The sequence below is a fragment of the Bufo gargarizans genome, chromosome 3, assembly GCF_014858855.1.
Source record: "Bufo gargarizans isolate SCDJY-AF-19 chromosome 3, ASM1485885v1, whole genome shotgun sequence".
Taxonomy (NCBI): domain Eukaryota; kingdom Metazoa; phylum Chordata; class Amphibia; order Anura; family Bufonidae; genus Bufo; species Bufo gargarizans.
The window spans coordinates 566,925,238-566,943,589 of NC_058082.1; the positions used below are offsets into that span (position 1 = coordinate 566,925,238).

The 18,352-nt window shown below is 50.9% G+C and overlaps 1 protein-coding gene across 1 annotated transcript in view; it reads left to right on the forward strand.

Moving 5' to 3' along the window:
* Window positions 1-13,055: 13,055 nt before the first annotated feature.
* The window catches only part of MAN1A2 (mannosidase alpha class 1A member 2), a 36,690-nt gene continuing 31,393 nt past the window's right edge, over window positions 13,056-18,352 (forward strand). Inside the window, exon 1 of the mRNA XM_044284287.1 lies at window positions 13,056-14,241. Within this exon, the coding sequence (XP_044140222.1) occupies window positions 13,934-14,241 (308 nt within the window). The 5' untranslated portion in view covers window positions 13,056-13,933. The remainder of the gene's footprint in view (window positions 14,242-18,352) is intronic.

The window sequence follows — 18,352 nt, forward strand, 5'->3', positions numbered from 1 at the left end:
AAGCCGAAAAAACAGCCTCCTCCTTCAAATAAAACCTATCTATTCTAGACCTACGATTTCCCTTATTAAAGGTGAAATCCACGTGATCCGGTTTGTGCCGTAAATGAGCATCCACCAGACGAGCTTCCTCAACTATTCTACTCAAGACGACGCCATCAGTATCCAGCCCACCTCTGGGGACCCCCCTATCACAGACTCTAGTCACATTGTTAAAGTCTCCTCCAAAGATTACTTGTCGGCTGGTAAAAAGAAAAGGCTTAATCCTCATAAGAAGACATTTACGGTCCCACCTACTTTGTGGTCCATAGATGTTGATTAATCTTAATTCTTGTCTTCCCATGAGGACATCTAGAATCAGGCACCTTCCCATTTCCAACTCGATAATCCTCCTGCATTCTACTCTTTCGGCGGTTTTAAAAAGGACCGCCACCCCGCTACGTGGCTCGGCCGCAAGAGACCAGAATGACGGACCGAGCCGCCATTCCTGCTTGGCTTTCGCCAGCAACTCAACACTTGTTAACCAGGTCTCTTGCAAAAATAAAATATCAGCATCAATACGGCTGAAAAAATCAAAGGCCATAAAACGGGCCACGTCTGACTTAATGCTAGCAACATTAATACTTGCCAGCGTCAACAGGGTGAGTTCCGCCATCATACATGATCGAGTTGGATAGCTTTCTTTTTCCCCCCTCCACCACCACTCTCCTCATCATTATCTCCTGATCCTTCATTTTCCTTTTGCCTTTTCAGACACACTGATACATCCATACCGTTCTGTTTGCCCACGGAATCAGGCTTAGCCCCCCCTCCAGAAGAAGGAGGGCAGGGCCCGGCAACCTGCGAGGAGGCCTTTGCGCCCTCCGGTACCACATCCTCCTCCTCCCCAACTGGAGTTGGGGGATCCTCGTCAAGGACCTGATACCGGTTGGAGAGATCCACAGGAGGGGCCCCGACTAATTCTTCCTCTGGCATCTGGTCAAGGGTGAGTGGGACAGATAAATCCCACTCCAGAGAGGGCTTGCGACCCTCTCCTTTCTTTTTCCTCCTGCTCCGTTTGTTCCTCCTATCCCCCAACCACCTCCTGTAATCCTCGTCCATGCTTTCGCCGTACGAGGATGCGGATGTAGCAGAGGGGTTGGCTTCCTCAGGCTGAACCCCAGGTCCTCCCTCCTCATCGCTGTACCCTGGGTCGCTACAACCTGGATCCCCAACTAAAAGGCCTGCCGGAGAATCAACTAAGGGACCAGCTGCCGCCTGCTCCCTATCCCTACGGCGTTTTTCTTGCCGTTTAATCCTGGAAGGCCTTAAGTTCTTAACTGTACCCTGTCTGCTTCTTCCAGTGCTGGTATCACCGGCACTCGTCCCTTCACCAACCGGCCCAGTCCCGGCAGCAGGCCCTTCTTCAACAACAGACCCAGCTTCATGGCCAGCATCCGCTTGAGTCCGGGCCCGGCCCTGAGCCTTGTTGGAAAAGGCAAGCGGACAACGACTGAAGGGATGACCCAGGTCCCCACACAGGTTACACCGAATCCGCCTACAGGATGCGGCAAGATGGCCAATGTCACCACACTTTGCACACTTGCGAACATCGCATTGTGCGCTAAAGTGAGTGGGACTACCACACCTATAGCAGACCTTCGGCTGTCCCTGATAGAAAACCATAATTCTATCTCGACCCAAGAAAACAGAGGAGGGGATATGAGCAACTGAGTTGCCCTGTGCCCTCAGCTTTACGCTGAAGGTCCAGGCACCTGACCAGATGCCGTGATCATCCAAAACTTTGGCGGGGAATTGTCCAACCTCGCCATAACGACTGAGCCATGTCATAATGTCCACGCTAGAAAGTGATTCGTTACAGGTTAATACCGTCACTTTCTTGACCATCGTCTGGCGGGTTATAGCCTGGACAGAAAATCCCCGCCAGGCCGGGGTGTTCTTTGCCAGTTCATATTTAGACCAGAAGAGCTCAAGCCCCTCTGGTCTAACAAAACTAACATCGAAACTCTTGGTGCCGTAGGGATGGATTAGGGCAAAGATGTCATTTGCCACAAAGCCCATCCCCAGGAGAAGCTCCACAACGTCTTTCCTAGAAGGCGTTGGTTCTTCACTCCTCCAAGAGAGACGGGCCACATTCCTACGGCTCCCCCCGGATGTAGGGAGAGACCAAACGGTCTCTCCCGCTCTTTCCTCTCGGAAGGTTCTCAGACCATGTCTCTCTGTCCAAAAAGACAGTTTAACCGGTTCACCCTCCACCTGCATGGAAGTCTCTTTCCCCTTCCTCAGAGCCTCCAAGAGGCGCCGTTGCAAGTTACCATTACCTGATTCCCTGGGCAAAGAGTCACCTGCAGCCACACTAGCATATGATCTCCTATTTACACAATCCCCTGCTTCCCTTGCAACCTGCCTCCTCCCGTCAGCCTCTTCCTCCTCGACTTCCGTATCTGCTGCATAAGCAACTACCAATTCCTCATTCATACTCTCACCAGTTATATCTTCATTTGCCTCACCATTCATTTCCCTATTTACATCCTTATTTGTAACAACGTCCTCATTCATACTCTCATTCATACTCTCATTCATACTCTCATTCATACTCTCATTCATGCTCTCATTTGCGTCTCTTCCTAAGTTACCACTCGCAACATCATTTACCATACTTACAATCCCATCGCTCTTCACTCCCCTCAGACTGGTCGGGTTCCCTAGAGGAGTACTGGAGTCATTGGGGGCAGGGTCTGAAGGGCCCCCCATTTCAGGAACTGCGGAGGACTTCCTATCCCCCACACCCCTCACCCTCTCTGCAGCCCGCACAGTCCCTGAAGATTCAGCAACATCCACAGACTTTAATGGTTTATTTGCTGGTTTCTTTATAAACCTTCCAGATTTTGCTCTGGCCCTTTCAACTGTCTTTTTCTGAGCCTTGTCCGCAGCCATTCCATCCTTCACCTTGTCCGCAACACTGTCAGGGGTTTTAACCCTGTCTGCTCCTGTGTTCTCCTTTCCACTGCAGGAAAGGGGGACACCTGCTGCCACCATCTCAGATTCATTCTCCCGTGCCGTTTGGCCCGATTCCACTACAGGAACCGCGCTGGGCTCAGCAATGGGTTCAGAAGGCACAAAACGTAACACTTCGTCTTTTATGATCTTCTTTTTCTTTTCTCTTACCACCTCATCTTCCGGGACCTCCTCGTCACCGAAATACAATTTGCCCACTGGGGATTCCAGCTGTCTGATCTCCACCATTAGTCTCCCCCCAGACCTGCCTTCATCCCCAGAGGATGACATAACTGGTTCAGAGGGGTCCCCTTGGCCACCCGGTAATGAGTCCACCTCTGATTCCACCGCCAACTCCTTCACCTTCCTCTGGCTTCCAGACCGCAGCCCTGACGGACTGGAGCCAGACATGCTTTCAAAGCGACAGTCATTCTTGAATTTCTCCATAAACGGCCCTCCATTTTTCACTATGGAGGCCCTCTTTTCCTCCAAAGTCGCGATCTCCTCCTCCAGCTTCTCCAGCCTGGAGGACAGGACCGCTCTCTTACTTTTTGGTAGCATGGCCTGAGCTTTCACATTCCTCTGTTCCAATTTAAATTGTTTTAATTTCTTCTTTACCTCCTCAAGCTGATTTAGAAAATACGCCACCCTTGATGAGTACAATGAGGGGGTTTCAGTGGGGCTCATGACCCCCCAATTAAACAGTCTCCTGGCCTCTGCAGCTTGTACACCAGAGGAGATACCAGGAGAACCAGAAACACCAGCAACCCCACCAGGAGCTAAGTCACTGCTAGTTACACCTGAAGCCCCCCCTCTGGGCTGAGGCACAGAATCACTACTCCCAGCCTCACATACCTCACCCTCTGGGGTTCCAGGCTCCATTCCTGCAGCTTTCCTTGGTCCAGAGACTTCACAGGCTGCTTGTTCAGCAACCTGACCCGCCGGCTCTGCTCTCTGTTCACCCGCTGCCTGCTTAGCAGCCGGCCTTTCTTTCCCATCCAGCTTTCCTGGGTGCAGAGTTATCTGCTCTGAAGAGGAGCTCAGAGAGGATCCCAGGACATCTCCTGACCCCACCCGGTGCATTGCTGGAGTCACACAGGGATTCCTGCAGTGGATCTCTGCTGCTCCTGGCTGCTGCTCCTCTCCTGCCCGCTATCTGAGCGGGGCTGTCATCTGCTCCCTGCGGCTTTGCAGCCGCACGCTGCGGGGTTCTCTGAGGCTTACCACCGGCCGCCGGTGTCACCTTGCCGCTGTTTCTCGATGCTGGAGAATCAGGAGGTAAGTCTCCAGTTTCAGGAGGTCTTCCTGCCGCACGCGGGGTTCCACTATGGCTGCCGGCACGTGTAGATAAACGGCGGCAGTCAGGGGCTCGAGGATCCATACCTGGAGAACACGCCACCCCCTGGGGAAAGGGCAGCGTATCCCCCAGCACACGATGTCAGGCTCCTGCTCCTCTCACAGTGCAGCACAGAGGAAGAAACACAGCTCCTCCCACAGGATGTGATACACTGTGGTAATGGTAGACTGCACGGCTAGAGGCTGGATGTTATACACTGTGGTAATGGAAGACTGGATGGCTGGAGGCTGGATGTGATACACTATGGTAATGGTAGACTGCATGGCCTAGAGGCTGGATGTTCTACACTGTGGTAATGGTAGACTGCATGGCTAGAGGCTGGATGTTATACACTGTGGTAATGGTAGACTGTATGGCTAGAGGCTGGATGTTATACACTGTGGTAATGACAGACTGCACGGCTAGAGGCTGGATGTTATACACTGTGGTAATGGTAGACTGCACGGCTAGAGGTTGGATGTTATACACTGTGGTAATGGTAGACTGCATGGCTAGAGACTGGATGTGATACACTGTGGTAATGGCAGACTGCATGGCTAGAGGCTGGATATTATACACCTGTGGTAATGGTAGACTGCATGGCTAGAGGCTGGATATTATACACATGTGGTAATGGTAGACTGCATGGCTAGAGGCTGGATGTTATACACTGTGGTAATGGTAGACTGCACGGCTAGAGGCTGGATGTTATACACTGTGGTAATGGTAGATTGCACGGCTAGAGGCTGGATGTTATACACTGTGGTAATGGTAGACTGCATGGCTAGAGACTGGATGTGATACACTGTGGTAATGGCAGACTGCATGGCTAGAGGCTGGATATTATACACCTGTGGTAATGGTAGACTGCATGGCTAGAGGCTGGATATTATACACCTGTGGTAATGGTAGACTGCATGGCTAGAGGCTGGATGTTATACACTGTGGTAATGGTAGACTGCACGGCTAGAGGCTGGATGTTATACACTGTGGTAATGGTAGACTGCATGGCTAGAGGCTGGATGTTATACACTGTGGTAATGGTAGACTGCACGGCCGGGCCTGGATGTTGGCATGACTATCCGGGAAGAATGCTGACACCCCCATTGCTTGACATATCAATTTGCATCATGGTGGCAATGAGCGGGCAATCGTTTTTCAGGGCATTGAAATTGTGAGACCCTCCCTGCGTGGTGGCAATGCAGACAGAAGCCCAGTGGACATCCAGACTGGGCACCGTTCTTCCTGCAGGACTCAATGACCACATTTCTTCATCGGGTGCCGTCACATAGGTCCCGATGTCTGTTTGTGTCACGTACCTTATTGCTATTCCATACACCATGGCTGCTGCGTCCATTCTCATCACTGGGGGGCAGTGGGACCTCTGCGGGTGGTCTCCGGCTTCAGTCTCTTGGTTCTCACCTACTGCGCTCTGGTCTATTTTTCCTGGTTACTTTATCCCTGCTGTCACCGCGATCCTGCGGGCGGACATCTCATTGCGGTGGGCGGTTAGTGCCGGCGAGTGTACGTCCGGTGTAGCGTTACACTACCCTACCTCGTGAGATTCCCCTACCTCCTGACTTCCCGTCGCACTGCTAATGACGTAAGGAGGCGTTCCTGAGTTTTGACGATCTGTGCATGCGCAAACCGACAGTTTATCGAAAATCTCAGCGGAGTTCAGCTTCACACCGGGACACTGCGCATGCGCCGCCCGGAATTAGCCGCGCTTGCGCACTGGACTGTAATATTTCCCTACTGAGACTCTCCTGCGCATGCGCAGTGTCCTGGTGTGTAGCTGAACTCTGCTGAGATTTTCCATAAACTGTCGGTTTGCGCATGCGCAGATCGTTAAAATCAGGAACGCCTTCTCACGTCATTAGCAGTGCGACAGGAAGTCAGGAGGTAGGGGAATCTCACGAAGTAGGGTAATGTAACGCTACAGCGGCTTAGACCGCCTCGCCTGGCGCTCATACGCCGCTATCCCTACCCAACCCACTTGCGCTTTGCGCGGCCGCCTGTCATAGCTTTGGAGCGCCCGAGCGTCAGCGGCTGCGATATCTCTCCACAGTCAAGTGTTACAATGAGCTCCTGAGGATTCTGTTTATGATGAAACGCGTCGAGCGTTTGGGAGACGCAACGTGTGAGTGCAGATCTGGTTTATGAGGGGTTACACTCGCGGCCCTACACATATTCCAGTCGGCAGAACATTCCTCGCCTTCACAGCCTCTACACACCGACTACTGTGTCCTGGTGACCGTATCTTAGTCGCTTCATGGCGACATTATCCCTGTAGACGGCGATTTCTGACACATTTGGGGCTTATACAGATTAGTGGTGAACGGGAGAGATTTAATTATTACATCTTATCCTCCAGGTACAAACCTGAGCATCACCGCGTCCGCTCCGAGGCACCTGATTGCAGGAGTTCTTGATACAACCCCCTGATTTTAAATACATTTTCTAATAAAGTATATATATTCTTAGCGCCTTTCCGTTAGACTATTAGCTATTATAGACGCATACGCATCTAATCCTGTCCTGTGTGATAGTCTGCTGAGCTGTGTATCTAATCCTGTCCTGTGTGATACTGTCTGCTGAGCTGTGTATCTAATCCTCTCCTGTGTGATACTGTCTGCTGAGCTGTGTATCTAATCCTATCCTGTGTGATACTGTCTGCTGAGCTGTGTATCTAATCCTATCCTGTGTGATACTGCCTGCTGAGCTGTGTATCTAATCCTGTCCTGTGTGATACTGTCTGCTGAGCCGTGTATCTAATCCTATCCTGTGTGATACTGTCTGCTGAGCTGTGTATCTAATCCTATCCTGTGTGATACTGTCTGCTGAGCTGTGTATCTAATCCTATCCTATGTGATACTGCCTGCTGTGCTGTGTATCTAATCCTATCCTGTGTGATACTGTCTGCTGAGCTGTGTATCTAATCCTATCCTGTGTGATACTGTCTGCTGAGCTGTGTATCTAATCCTATGTGATACTGTCTGCTGAGCTGTGTATCTAATCCTATCCTGTGTGATACTGTCTGCTGAGCTGTGTATCTAATCCTATCCTGTGTGATACTGTCTGCTGAGCTGTGTATCTAATCCTATCCTGTGTGATACTGTCTGCTGAGCCGTGTATCTAATCCCGTCCTGTGTGATACTGTCTGCTGAGCTGTGTATCTAATCCTATCCTGTGTGATACTGACTGCTGAGCTGTGTATCTAATCCTATCCTGTGTGATACTGCCTGCTGTGCTGTGTATCTAATCCTATCCTGTGTGATACTGTCTGCTGAGCTGTGTATCTAATCCCGTCCTGTGTGATACTGTCTGCTGAGCTGTGTATCTAATCCTATCCTGTGTGATACTGTCTGCTGAGCTGTGTATCTAATCCTATCCTGTGTGATACTGTCTGCTGAGCTGTGTATCTAATCCTATCCTGTGTGATACAGTCTGCTGAGCTGTGTATCTAATCCTGTCCTGTGTGATACTGTCTGCTGAGCTGTGTATCTAATCCTCTCCTGTGTGATACCGTCTGCTGAGCTGTGTATCTAATCCTATCCTGTGTGATACTGCCTGCTGAGCTGTGTATCTAATCCTATCCTGTGTGATACTGTCTGCTGAGCTGTGTATCTAATCCTATCCTGTGTGATGCTGTCTGCTGAGCCGTGTATCTAACCCTATCCTGTGTGATGCTGTCTGCTGAGCTGTGTATCTAATCCTATCCTGTGTGATACAGTCTGCTGAGCTGTGTATCTAATCCTATCCTGTGTGATACTGTCTGCTGAGCTGTGTATCTAATCCTATCCTGTGTGATACTGCCTGCTGTGCTGTGTATCTAATCCTGTCCTGTGTGATACTGTCTGCTGAGCTGTGTATCTAATCCTATCCTGTGTGATACTGTCTGCTGAGCTGTGTATCTAATCCTATCCTGTGTGATACTGTCTGCTGAGCTGTGTATCTAATCCTATCCTGTGTGATACTGTCTGCTGAGCTGTGTATCTAATCCCGTCCTGTGTGATACTGTCTGCTGAGCTGTGCATCTAATCCTGTCCTGTGTGATACTGTCTGCTGAGCTGTGTATCTAATCCTATCCTGTGTGATACAGTCTGCTGAGCTGTGTATCTAATCCTATCCTGTGTGATACTGTCTGCTGAGCTGTGTATCTAATCCTATCCTGTGTGATACTGTCTGCTGAGCTGTGTATCTAATCCTATCCTGTGTGATACTGTCTGCTGAGCTGTGTATCTAATCCTATCCTGTGTGATACAGTCTGCTGAGCTGTGTATCTAATCCTACCCTGTGTGATACTGTCTGCTGAGCTGTGTATCTAATCCTATCCTGTGTGATACTGCCTGCTGAGCTGTGTATCTAATCCTATCCTGTGTGATACTGTCTGCTGAGCTGTGTATCTAATCCTATCCTGTGTGATACTGTCTGCTGAGCTGTGTATCTAATCCTATCCTGTGTGATACTGCCTGCTGAGCCGTGTATCTAATCCTATCCTGTGTGATACTGTCTGCTGAGCTGTGTATCTAATCCTATCCTGTGTGATACTGTCTGCTGAGCTGTGTATCTAATCCTACACTGTGTGATACTGTCTGCTGAGCTGTGTATCTAATCCTATCCTGTGTGATACTGCCTGCTGAGCTGTGTATCTAATCCCGTCCTGTGTGATACTGTCTGCTGAGCTGTGTATCTAATCCTATCCTGTGTGATACTGTCTGCTGAGCTGTGTATCTAATCCTCTCCTGTGTGATACTGTCTGCTGGGCTGTGTATCTAATCCTGTTCTGTGTGATACTGCCTGCTGAGCTGTGTATCTAATCCTATCCTGTGTGACACTGTCTGCTGAGCTGTGTATCTAATCCTATCCTGTGTGATACTGCCTGCTGAGCTGTGTATCTAATCCTATCCTGTGTGATACTGCCTGCTGAGCCGTGTATCTAATCCTATCCTGTGTGATACTGTCTGCTGAGCTGTGTATCTAATCCTATCCTGTGTGATACAGTCTGCTGAGCTGTGTATCTAATCCTACACTGTGTGATACTGTCTGCTGAGCTGTGTATCTAATCCCGTCCTGTGTGATACTGTCTGCTGAGCTGTGTATCTAATCCTATCCTGTGTGATACTGTCTGCTGAGCTGTGTATCTAATCCTCTCCTGTGTGATACTGTCTGCTGAGCTGTGTATCTAATCCTGTTCTGTGTGATACTGTCTGCTGAGCTGTGTATCTAATCCTATCCTGTGTGATACTGTCTGCTGAGCTGTGTATCTAATCCTATCCTGTGTGATACTGTCTGTTGAGCTGTGTATCTAATCCTATCCTGTGTGATACTGCCTGCTGAGCTGTGTATCTAATCCTATCCTGTGTGATACTGTCTGCTGAGCTGTGTATCTAATCCTGTCCTGTGTGATACTGTCTGCTGAGCTGTGTATCTAATCCTATCCTGTGTGATACTGTCTGCTGAGCTGTGTATCTAATCCTATCCTGTGTGATACTGTCTGCTGAGCTGTGTATCTAATCCCGTCCTGTGTGATACTGTCTGCTGAGCTGTGTATCTAATCCTATCCTGTGTGATACTGTCTGCTGAGCTGTGTATCTAATACTATCCTGTGTGATACTGTCTGCTGAGCTGTGTATCTAATCCTATCCTGTGTGATACTGCCTGCTGAGCTGTGTATCTAATCCTATCCCGTGTGATACTGTCTGCTGAGCTGTGTATCTAATCCTGTCCTGTGTGATACTGTCCGCTGAGCTGTGTATCTAATCCTATCCTGTGTGATACTGTCTGCTGAGCTGTGTATCTAATCCTATCCTGTGTGATACTGTCTGCTGAGCTGTGTATCTAATCCTATCCTGTGTGATACTGTCTGCTGAGCTGTGTATCTAATCCTCTCCTGTGTGATACTGTCTGCTGAGCTGTGTATCTAATCCTATCCTGTGTGATACTGTCTGCTGAGCCGTGTATCTAATCCTATCCTGTGTGATACTGTCTGCTGAGCTGTGTATCTAATCCTATCCTGTGTGATACTGTCTGCTGAGCTGTGTATCTAATCCTATCCTGTGTGATACTGTCTGCTGAGCTGTGTATCTAATCCTAGCCTGTGTGATACTGTCTGCTGAGCTGGGTATCTAATCCTCTCCTGTGTGATACTGTCTGCTGAGCTGTGTATCTAATCCTATCCTGTGTGATACTGTCTGCTGAGCTGTGTATCTAATCCTATCCTGTGTGATACTGTCTGCTGAGCTGTGTATCTAATCCTATCCCTGTGTGATACTGTCTGCTGAGCTGTGTATCTAATCCTTCCTGTGTGATACTGCTGCTGAGCTGTGTATCTATCCTATCCTGTGTGATACTGTCTGCTGTAGCTGTGTATCTAATCACTTCATGTGTGATACTGTCTGCTGAGCCGTGTATCTAATTCCTATCCTGTGTGATACTGCCTGCTGAGCCGGTATCTAATCCTATCCTGTTTGATACTGTCTGCTGAGCCGTGTATCTAATCCTATCCTGTGTGATACTGTCTGCTGAGCCGTGTATCTAATCCTAGTCCTGTGTGATACTGTCTGCTGAGCTTGTATCTAATCCTATCCTGTGTGATACTGTCTGCTGAGCTGTGTATCTAATCCTATCCTGTGTGATACTGTCCTGCTGAGCTGTGTATCTAATCCTATCCTGTGTGATACTGTCTGCTGAGCTGTGTATCTAATCCTATCCTGTGTGATACTGTCTGCTGAGCTGTGTATCTAATCCTATCCTGTGTGATACTGTCTGCTGAGCTGTGTATCTAATCCTATCCTGTGTGATACTGTCTGCTGAGCTGTGTATCTAATCCTATCCTGTGTGATACTGTCTGCTGAGCTGTGTATCTAATCCTATCCTGTGTGATACTGTCTGCTGAGCTGTGTATCTAATCCTATCCTGTGTGATACTGTCTGCTGAGCTGTGTATCTAATCCTATCCTGTGTGATACTGTCTGCTGAGCTGTGTATCTAATCCTATCCTGTGTGATACTGTCTGCTGAGCTGTGTATCTAATCCTATCCTGTGTGATACTGTCTGCTGAGCTGTGTATCTAATCCTATCCTGTGTGATACTGTCTGCTGAGCTGTGTATCTAATCCTATCCTGTGTGATACTGTCTGCTGAGCTGTGTATCTAATCCTATCCTGTGTGATACTGTCCTGCTGAGCTGTGTATCTAATCCTATCCTGTGTGATACTGTCTGCTGAGCTGTGTATCTAATCCTATCCTGTGTGATACTGTCTGCTGAGCTGTGTATCTAATCCTATCCTGTGTGATACTGTCTGCTGAGCTGTGTATCTAATCCTATCCTGTGTGATACTGTCCTGCTGAGCTGTGTATCTAATCCTATCCTGTGTGATACTGTCTGCTGAGCTGTGTATCTAATCCTATCCTGTGTGATACTGTCTGCTGAGCTGTGTATCTAATCCTATCCTGTGTGATACTGTCTGCTGAGCTGTGTATCTAATCCTATCCTGTGTGATACTGTCTGCTGAGCTGTGTATCTAATCCTATCCTGTGTGATACTGTCCTGCTGAGCGTGTATCTAATCCTATCCTGTGTGATACTGTCTGCTGAGCTGTGTATCTAATCCTATCCTGTGTGATACTGTCTGCTGAGCTGTGTATCTAATCCTATCCTGTGTGATACTGTCTGCTGAGCTGTGTATCTAATCCTATCCTGTGTGATACTGTCTGCTGAGCTGTGTATCTAATCCTATCCTGTGTGATACTGTCTGCTGAGCTGTGTATCTAATCCTATCCTGTGTGATACTGTCTGCTGAGCTGTGTATCTAATCCTATCCTGTGTGATACGGTCTGCTGAGCTGTGTATCTAATCCTATCCTGTGTGATACTGTCTGCTGAGCTGTGTATCTAATCCTAGTCCTGTGTGATACTGTCTGCTGAGCTGTGTATCTAATCCTATCCTGTGTGATACTGTCTGCTGAGCTGTGTATCTAATCCTATCCTGTGTGATACTGTCTGCTGAGCTGTGTATCTAATCCTATCCTGTGTGATACTGTCTGCTGAGCTGTGTATCTAATCCTATCCTGTGTGATACTGTCTGCTGAGCTGTGTATCTAATCCTATCCTGTGTGATACTGTCTGCTGAGCTGTGTATCTAATCCTATCCTGTGTGATACTGTCTGCTGAGCTGTGTATCTAATCCTATCCTGTGTGACTACTTGTCTGCTGAGCCGTGTATCTAATCCTATCCTGTGTGATACTGTCTGCTGAGCTGTGTATCTAATCCTATCCTGTGTGATACAGTCTGCTGAGCTGTGTATCTAATCCTATCCTGTGTGATACTGTCTGCTGAGCCGTGTATCTAATCCTATCCTGTGTGATACTGTCTGCTGAGCTGTGTATCTAATCCTATCCTGTGTAATACTGTCTGCTGAGCTGTGTATCTAATCCTCTCCTGTGTGATACAGTCTCCTGAGCTGTGTATCTAATCCTATCCTGTGTGATACAGTCTGCTGAGCTGTGTATCTAATCCCTTCTGTCCAGTGTGATACAGTCTCCTGAGCTGTGTATCTAATCCCGCCCCCTGTGACACTGACAGTAGACGTCTAGTTTAGGTCAAACCCTGTGATACTTTCCCTTCCCTTATCAAAGATGGCGGGCATAGAATGTGCTATGGCCTACGTGACCCTTAACGCCGGAAGTGACGTGTTACGTCAGCTGTCAGCCTCATTGGCTGCGGAGGACTCGGAGTCTCCATGGCAGCTCCTCCTCGCTCCGCCTCCCCGGTCAAGATGGCGAAGGCACCGATTAACGTATGAGATAGAGGAGGAGCTGCGGGCTGAGCGCCGGGAGCTGCATCGGCCGAGGTCTCCGGAGAGAGCGGACCCGGGCTGCTTCCGTCCTGTCTACGGTCACTGCTCGCTCATAGCCTGGACTGAAACACGGGCCCCTAACCTCGTCACCTCAGTGCGGGAGGCACCACAGGCCGTGGCCGGCACTCCCTACAGTACAGAGGCTCGGCTGGCACCGGTTACCAGGCACATGTCATACTGAAGAGGCACACCTGGCACTGGACACCTGGCACCTGTGGTGAGGGGGCACAGCTTGTACTGGACACCTGGCACCTCTGGTGAGGGGGCACAGCTTGTACTGGACACCTGGCACCTCTGGTGAGGGGGCACAGCTGGCACTGGATACCTGTCAGTGAGGGGGCACAGCTTGTACTGGATACCTGTCCGTAAGGGGGCACAGCTGCCTTTGGATACCTGGCACCTTTGAGGGGGCGCAGCTGGCACTGGATACCTGTCAGTAAGGAGGCACAGTTGGCACCGGATACCTGTCAGTAAGGGGGCACTGTTGGCACCGGATACCTGTCAGTAAGGGGGCACTGTTGGCACCGGATACCTGTCAGTAAGGGGGCATAGCTGGCACCTCTGGTGAGGGGGCAGAGCGGGCACCTTGTACTTGTTCCCCTCACCTGCCAGGATTTGTGGGCGCTCTTTCATTGTACTGGCATCGGGTGCCCAGGGTGACACGTGGCAGGTCTTCGCTGACAGTCCCTCAATGCATTGTACGTTTGGCATCACCTGATACCCGCTCTTCACGGCCGCTGCAGACATGACCACCCCAGCTCTGCTCCCCCTGTCTGGGCGCAGGATCCCCCCTCTCAGCCTGGGCGCCTCGTCCATCCCCCACCACCGCGCCACCCTGAGGCTCTCGGAGAAGTTCATCCTGCTCCTCATCCTCAGTGCCTTCATCACGCTCTGCTTCGGCGCCTTCTTCTTCCTGCCGGACTCCTCCAAGCACAAGCGCTTCGACCTGGGCCTGGAGGACGTGCTCATCCCCCACATCGACTCCGACAAGGGCGACAAGAACTCGGGCGGCTTCCTGATCCACGGCCTGGGCCACGACGAGCACCGCCACAGGTAGGAGCAGCGGCGCCTGGGTCACCCTCATGTGTGGCACCAACCCCTCCTCAGGGATGAGGTTCTGTCACCATTCTAGATCAGGGAGAGGACACCACAGGTGGCACCCGCAGCCGGCACATGGGTCAGGGGGTCATGATGGAAAGTCTCTGGTGTTTTTATAAGATCCAACTTAGTGAAACGGGCAGTAGTTGGGGAAGTCACCTACTGAACCCACACATCATCTATAGGAGCACCCCGACCCCATCATCAAAGTCTAGAACACACCTGTACTCAGGAGCACGTGTACTGCTCAATCTAGAACACAGGAGCACACTTCCTGTCATTATACGGTCTAGAACACAGGAGCACGCTTCCTGTCATTATACAATCTAGAACACAGGAGCACGCTTTCCTCTATTATATCGTCTAGAACAGGGATGCTTAACCTGCGGCCCTCCAGCTGTTGTAAAACTACAACTCCCACCATGCCCTGCTGTAGGCTGTCCGGGAATGATGGGAGTTGTAGTTTTGCAACAGCTGGAGGACCACAGGTTGAGCATGCCTGGTCTAGAACACAGGAGCACGCTTTCCTCTATTATATGGTCTAGAACATGGAAGCTCAACCTGCGGCCCTCCAGCTGTTGTAAAACTACAACTCCCACCATGCCCTGCTGTAGGCTGTCCGGGAATGATGGGAGTTGTAGTTTTGCAACAGCTGGAGGACCACAGGTTGAGCATGCCTGGTCTAGAACACAGGAGCACGCTTACTTCTATCATATGGCCTAGAATGCAGGAGCTTGCTTACTGCCCTCATATGATCTAGAACACAGGACCACACTTACTGCCCTCATATGATCTAGAACACAGGACCACACTTACTGCCCTCATATGATCTAGAACACAGGACCACACTTACTGCCCTCATATGATCTAGAACACAGGACCACACTTACTGCCCTCATATGATCTAGAACACAGGACCACACTTACTGCCCTCATATGATCTAGAACACAGGACCACACTTACTGCCCTCATATGATCTAGAACACAGGACCACACTTACTGCCCTCATATGATCTAGAACACAGGACCACACTTACTGCCCTCATATGATCTAGAACACAGGACCACACTTACTGCCCTCATATGATCTAGAACACAGGATCATGCTTGCTTCTATTATATGATCTAGAGCAAAGAAGCACACTTACTGGCATCGTATCATCTAGAATGCAGGGACATTCTTACTTCTATCATATCATCTAGAATGCAGGGACATTCTTACTTCTATCATATCATCTAGAACAGGGGTGCTCAACCTGCGGCCCTCCAACTGTTGCAAAACTACAACTCCCAGCGTGCCTGGACAGCCTAAGCATTTAGGGCATACTGGGAGTTGTAGTTTTACAACAGCTGGATGGCCACAGGTTGAGCGTCCCTAATCTAGAACACAGGAGCACGCTTACCGCCATCATGCAGTATAGAACACAGACGCACACTAAGGGTACTTTCACGCGACCGTATGTGATCCATGTAGCTGATCTATGATGTAGTGAGTGCAGGTCACATGAGCCACATTGATTCTAGGAAACGTGGCCATTACCCAGCTGTGTCTGAGCATCCCTGCCGCTATTGTATAATCTAGAACACGGGGACATGCTTGGCCAAATCTGTCCAAAACTTATCACCGCCCCTTACTCCTGTGTCTGGAGATCTCCTGGCCAGATCTTTACGCCCCATACCCCTGGCTCTGGAGATCTCCTGCCTGGATCTTCACACCCCATACTCCTTGCTCTGGAGATCTCCTGCCTGGATCTTCACACCCCATACTCCTTGCTCTGGAGGTCTCCTGGCCGGATCTTCACGCCCCATACTCCTGGGGCTGGAGATCTCTTGCCCGGATCTTCATGCCCCATACTGCTAGGGCAGGAGCTTTCCTGTCCTGATCTTCACGCTCCCTACTGTTAGGGCTAGAGATCTGCTGCCCGGATCTTCACGCCCCATACTCCTTGCTCTGGAGATCTCCTGCCCGGATCTTCACGCCCCATACTGCTGCCCTGATCTTCCCGCCCCATACTGCTGGAGCTGGAGGTCTGCTGCCCGGATCTTCACGCCCCATACTCCTTGCTCTGGAGATCTGCTGCCCGGATCTTCACGCCCCATACTCCTTGCTCTGGAGATCTCCTGCCCGGATCTTCACGCCCCATACTCCTTGCTCTGGAGATCTCCTGCCCGGATCTTCACGCCCCATACTCCTTGCTCTGGAGATCTCCTGCCCGGATCTTCACGCCCCATACTCCTTGCTCTGGAGATCTCCTGCCCGGATCTTCACGCCCCATACTCCTTGCTCTGGAGATCTCCTGCCCGGATCTTCACGCCCCATACTGCTGCCCTGATCTTCCCGCCCCATACTGCTGGAGCTGGAGGTCTGCTGCCCGGATCTTCCCGCCCCATACTGCTGGAGCTGGAGATCTCCTGCCCGGATCTTCACGCCCCATACTGCTGCCCTGATCTTCCCGCCCCATACTCCTTGCTCTGGAGATCTCCTGCCCGGATCTTCCCGCCCCATACTGCTGGAGCTGGAGGTCTGCTGCCCGGATCTTCCCGCCCCATACTCCTTGCTCTGGAGATCTCCTGCCCGGATCTTCCCGCCCCATACTCCTTGCTCTGGAGATCTCCTGCCCGGATCTTCACGCCCCATACTCCTTGCTCTGGAGATCTCCTGCCCGGATCTTCCCGCCCCATACTCTTTGCTCTGGAGATCTCCTGCCCGGATCTTCACGCCCCATACTGCTGCCCGGATCTTCACGCCCCATACTGCTGGAGCTGGAGGTCTGCTGCCCGGATCTTCCCGCCCCATACTGCTGGAGCTGGAGGTCTGCTGCCCGGATCTTCCCGCCCCATACTCCTTGCTCTGGAGGTCTGCTGCCCGGATCTTCCCGCCCCATACTCCTTGCTCTGGAGGTCTCCTGCCCGGATCTTCACGCCCCATACTCCTTGCTCTGGAGATCTCCTGCCCGGATCTTCACGCCCCATACTCCTTGCTCTGGAGATCTCCTGCCCGGATCTTCACGCCCCATACTGCTGCCCGGATCTTCACGCCCCATACTGCTGCCCTGATCTTCCCGCCCCATACTGCTGGAGCTGGAGGTCTGCTGCCCTGATCTTCCCGCCCCATACTCCTTGCTCTGGAGATCTCCTGCCCGGATCTTCACGCCCCATACTCCTTGCTCTGGAGATCTCCTGCCCGGATCTTCCCGCCCCATACTCCTTGCTCTGGAGATCTCCTGCCCGGATCTTCCCGCCCCATACTCCTTGCTCTGGAGATCTGCTGCCCTGATCTTCCCGCCCCATACTCCTTGCTCTGGAGATCTCCTGCCCGGATCTTCCCGCCCCATACTCCTTGCTCTGGAGATCTCCTGCCCGGATCTTCCCGCCCCATACTCCTTGCTCTGGAGATCTCCTGCCCGGATCTTCCCGCCCCATACTGCTGGAGCTGGAGGTCTGCTGCCCGGATCTTCACGCCCTACATTCCTTTATCCCCAGCAGCCAGCCCTCAGCTCTGATAAGGATCTCACAACAATTGAGCTCCCGGGTTGAATTGTTACAGCAGCTGGCACTGAAGTGGGTAATGTAGTTAGGGGCCCCTGGGAGCCCCTCACCTACTCACTTATCTTTACCTTCATGTCTGCTCTGATAAATGGATGGATGCCAGAAGCAGCAGAGCGCAGTTTCTATCTGTCTTACGCTGGGTTCACACCTGAGCGTTTTACAGCGCGTTCCTACGCGCTGTAAAACGCACAACAGGCAAGAACCAATGATTCCCTATGGGAAGGGTTCACACCTGGGCGTTTTACAGCGCGTACGATCGCGCTGTAAAACGCCCGACGCTCAAACAAGTACAGGAGCTTTTTTTGGCGCGTTTGACGCGCGTTTGGGCCATAGACTCTTTGGACAACACTGCTGTCAATCACCCAAACGCGCGTCAAACGCGCGTTCACTATTAAAAAAAACGCGCATAAAACGCGCGTTTGAGAAACGCCTAGGTGTGAACCCAGCCTTAGGCTACTTTCACACTTGCGTTCGGAGCGGATCCGTCTGGTGTCTGCACAGACGGATCCACACCTA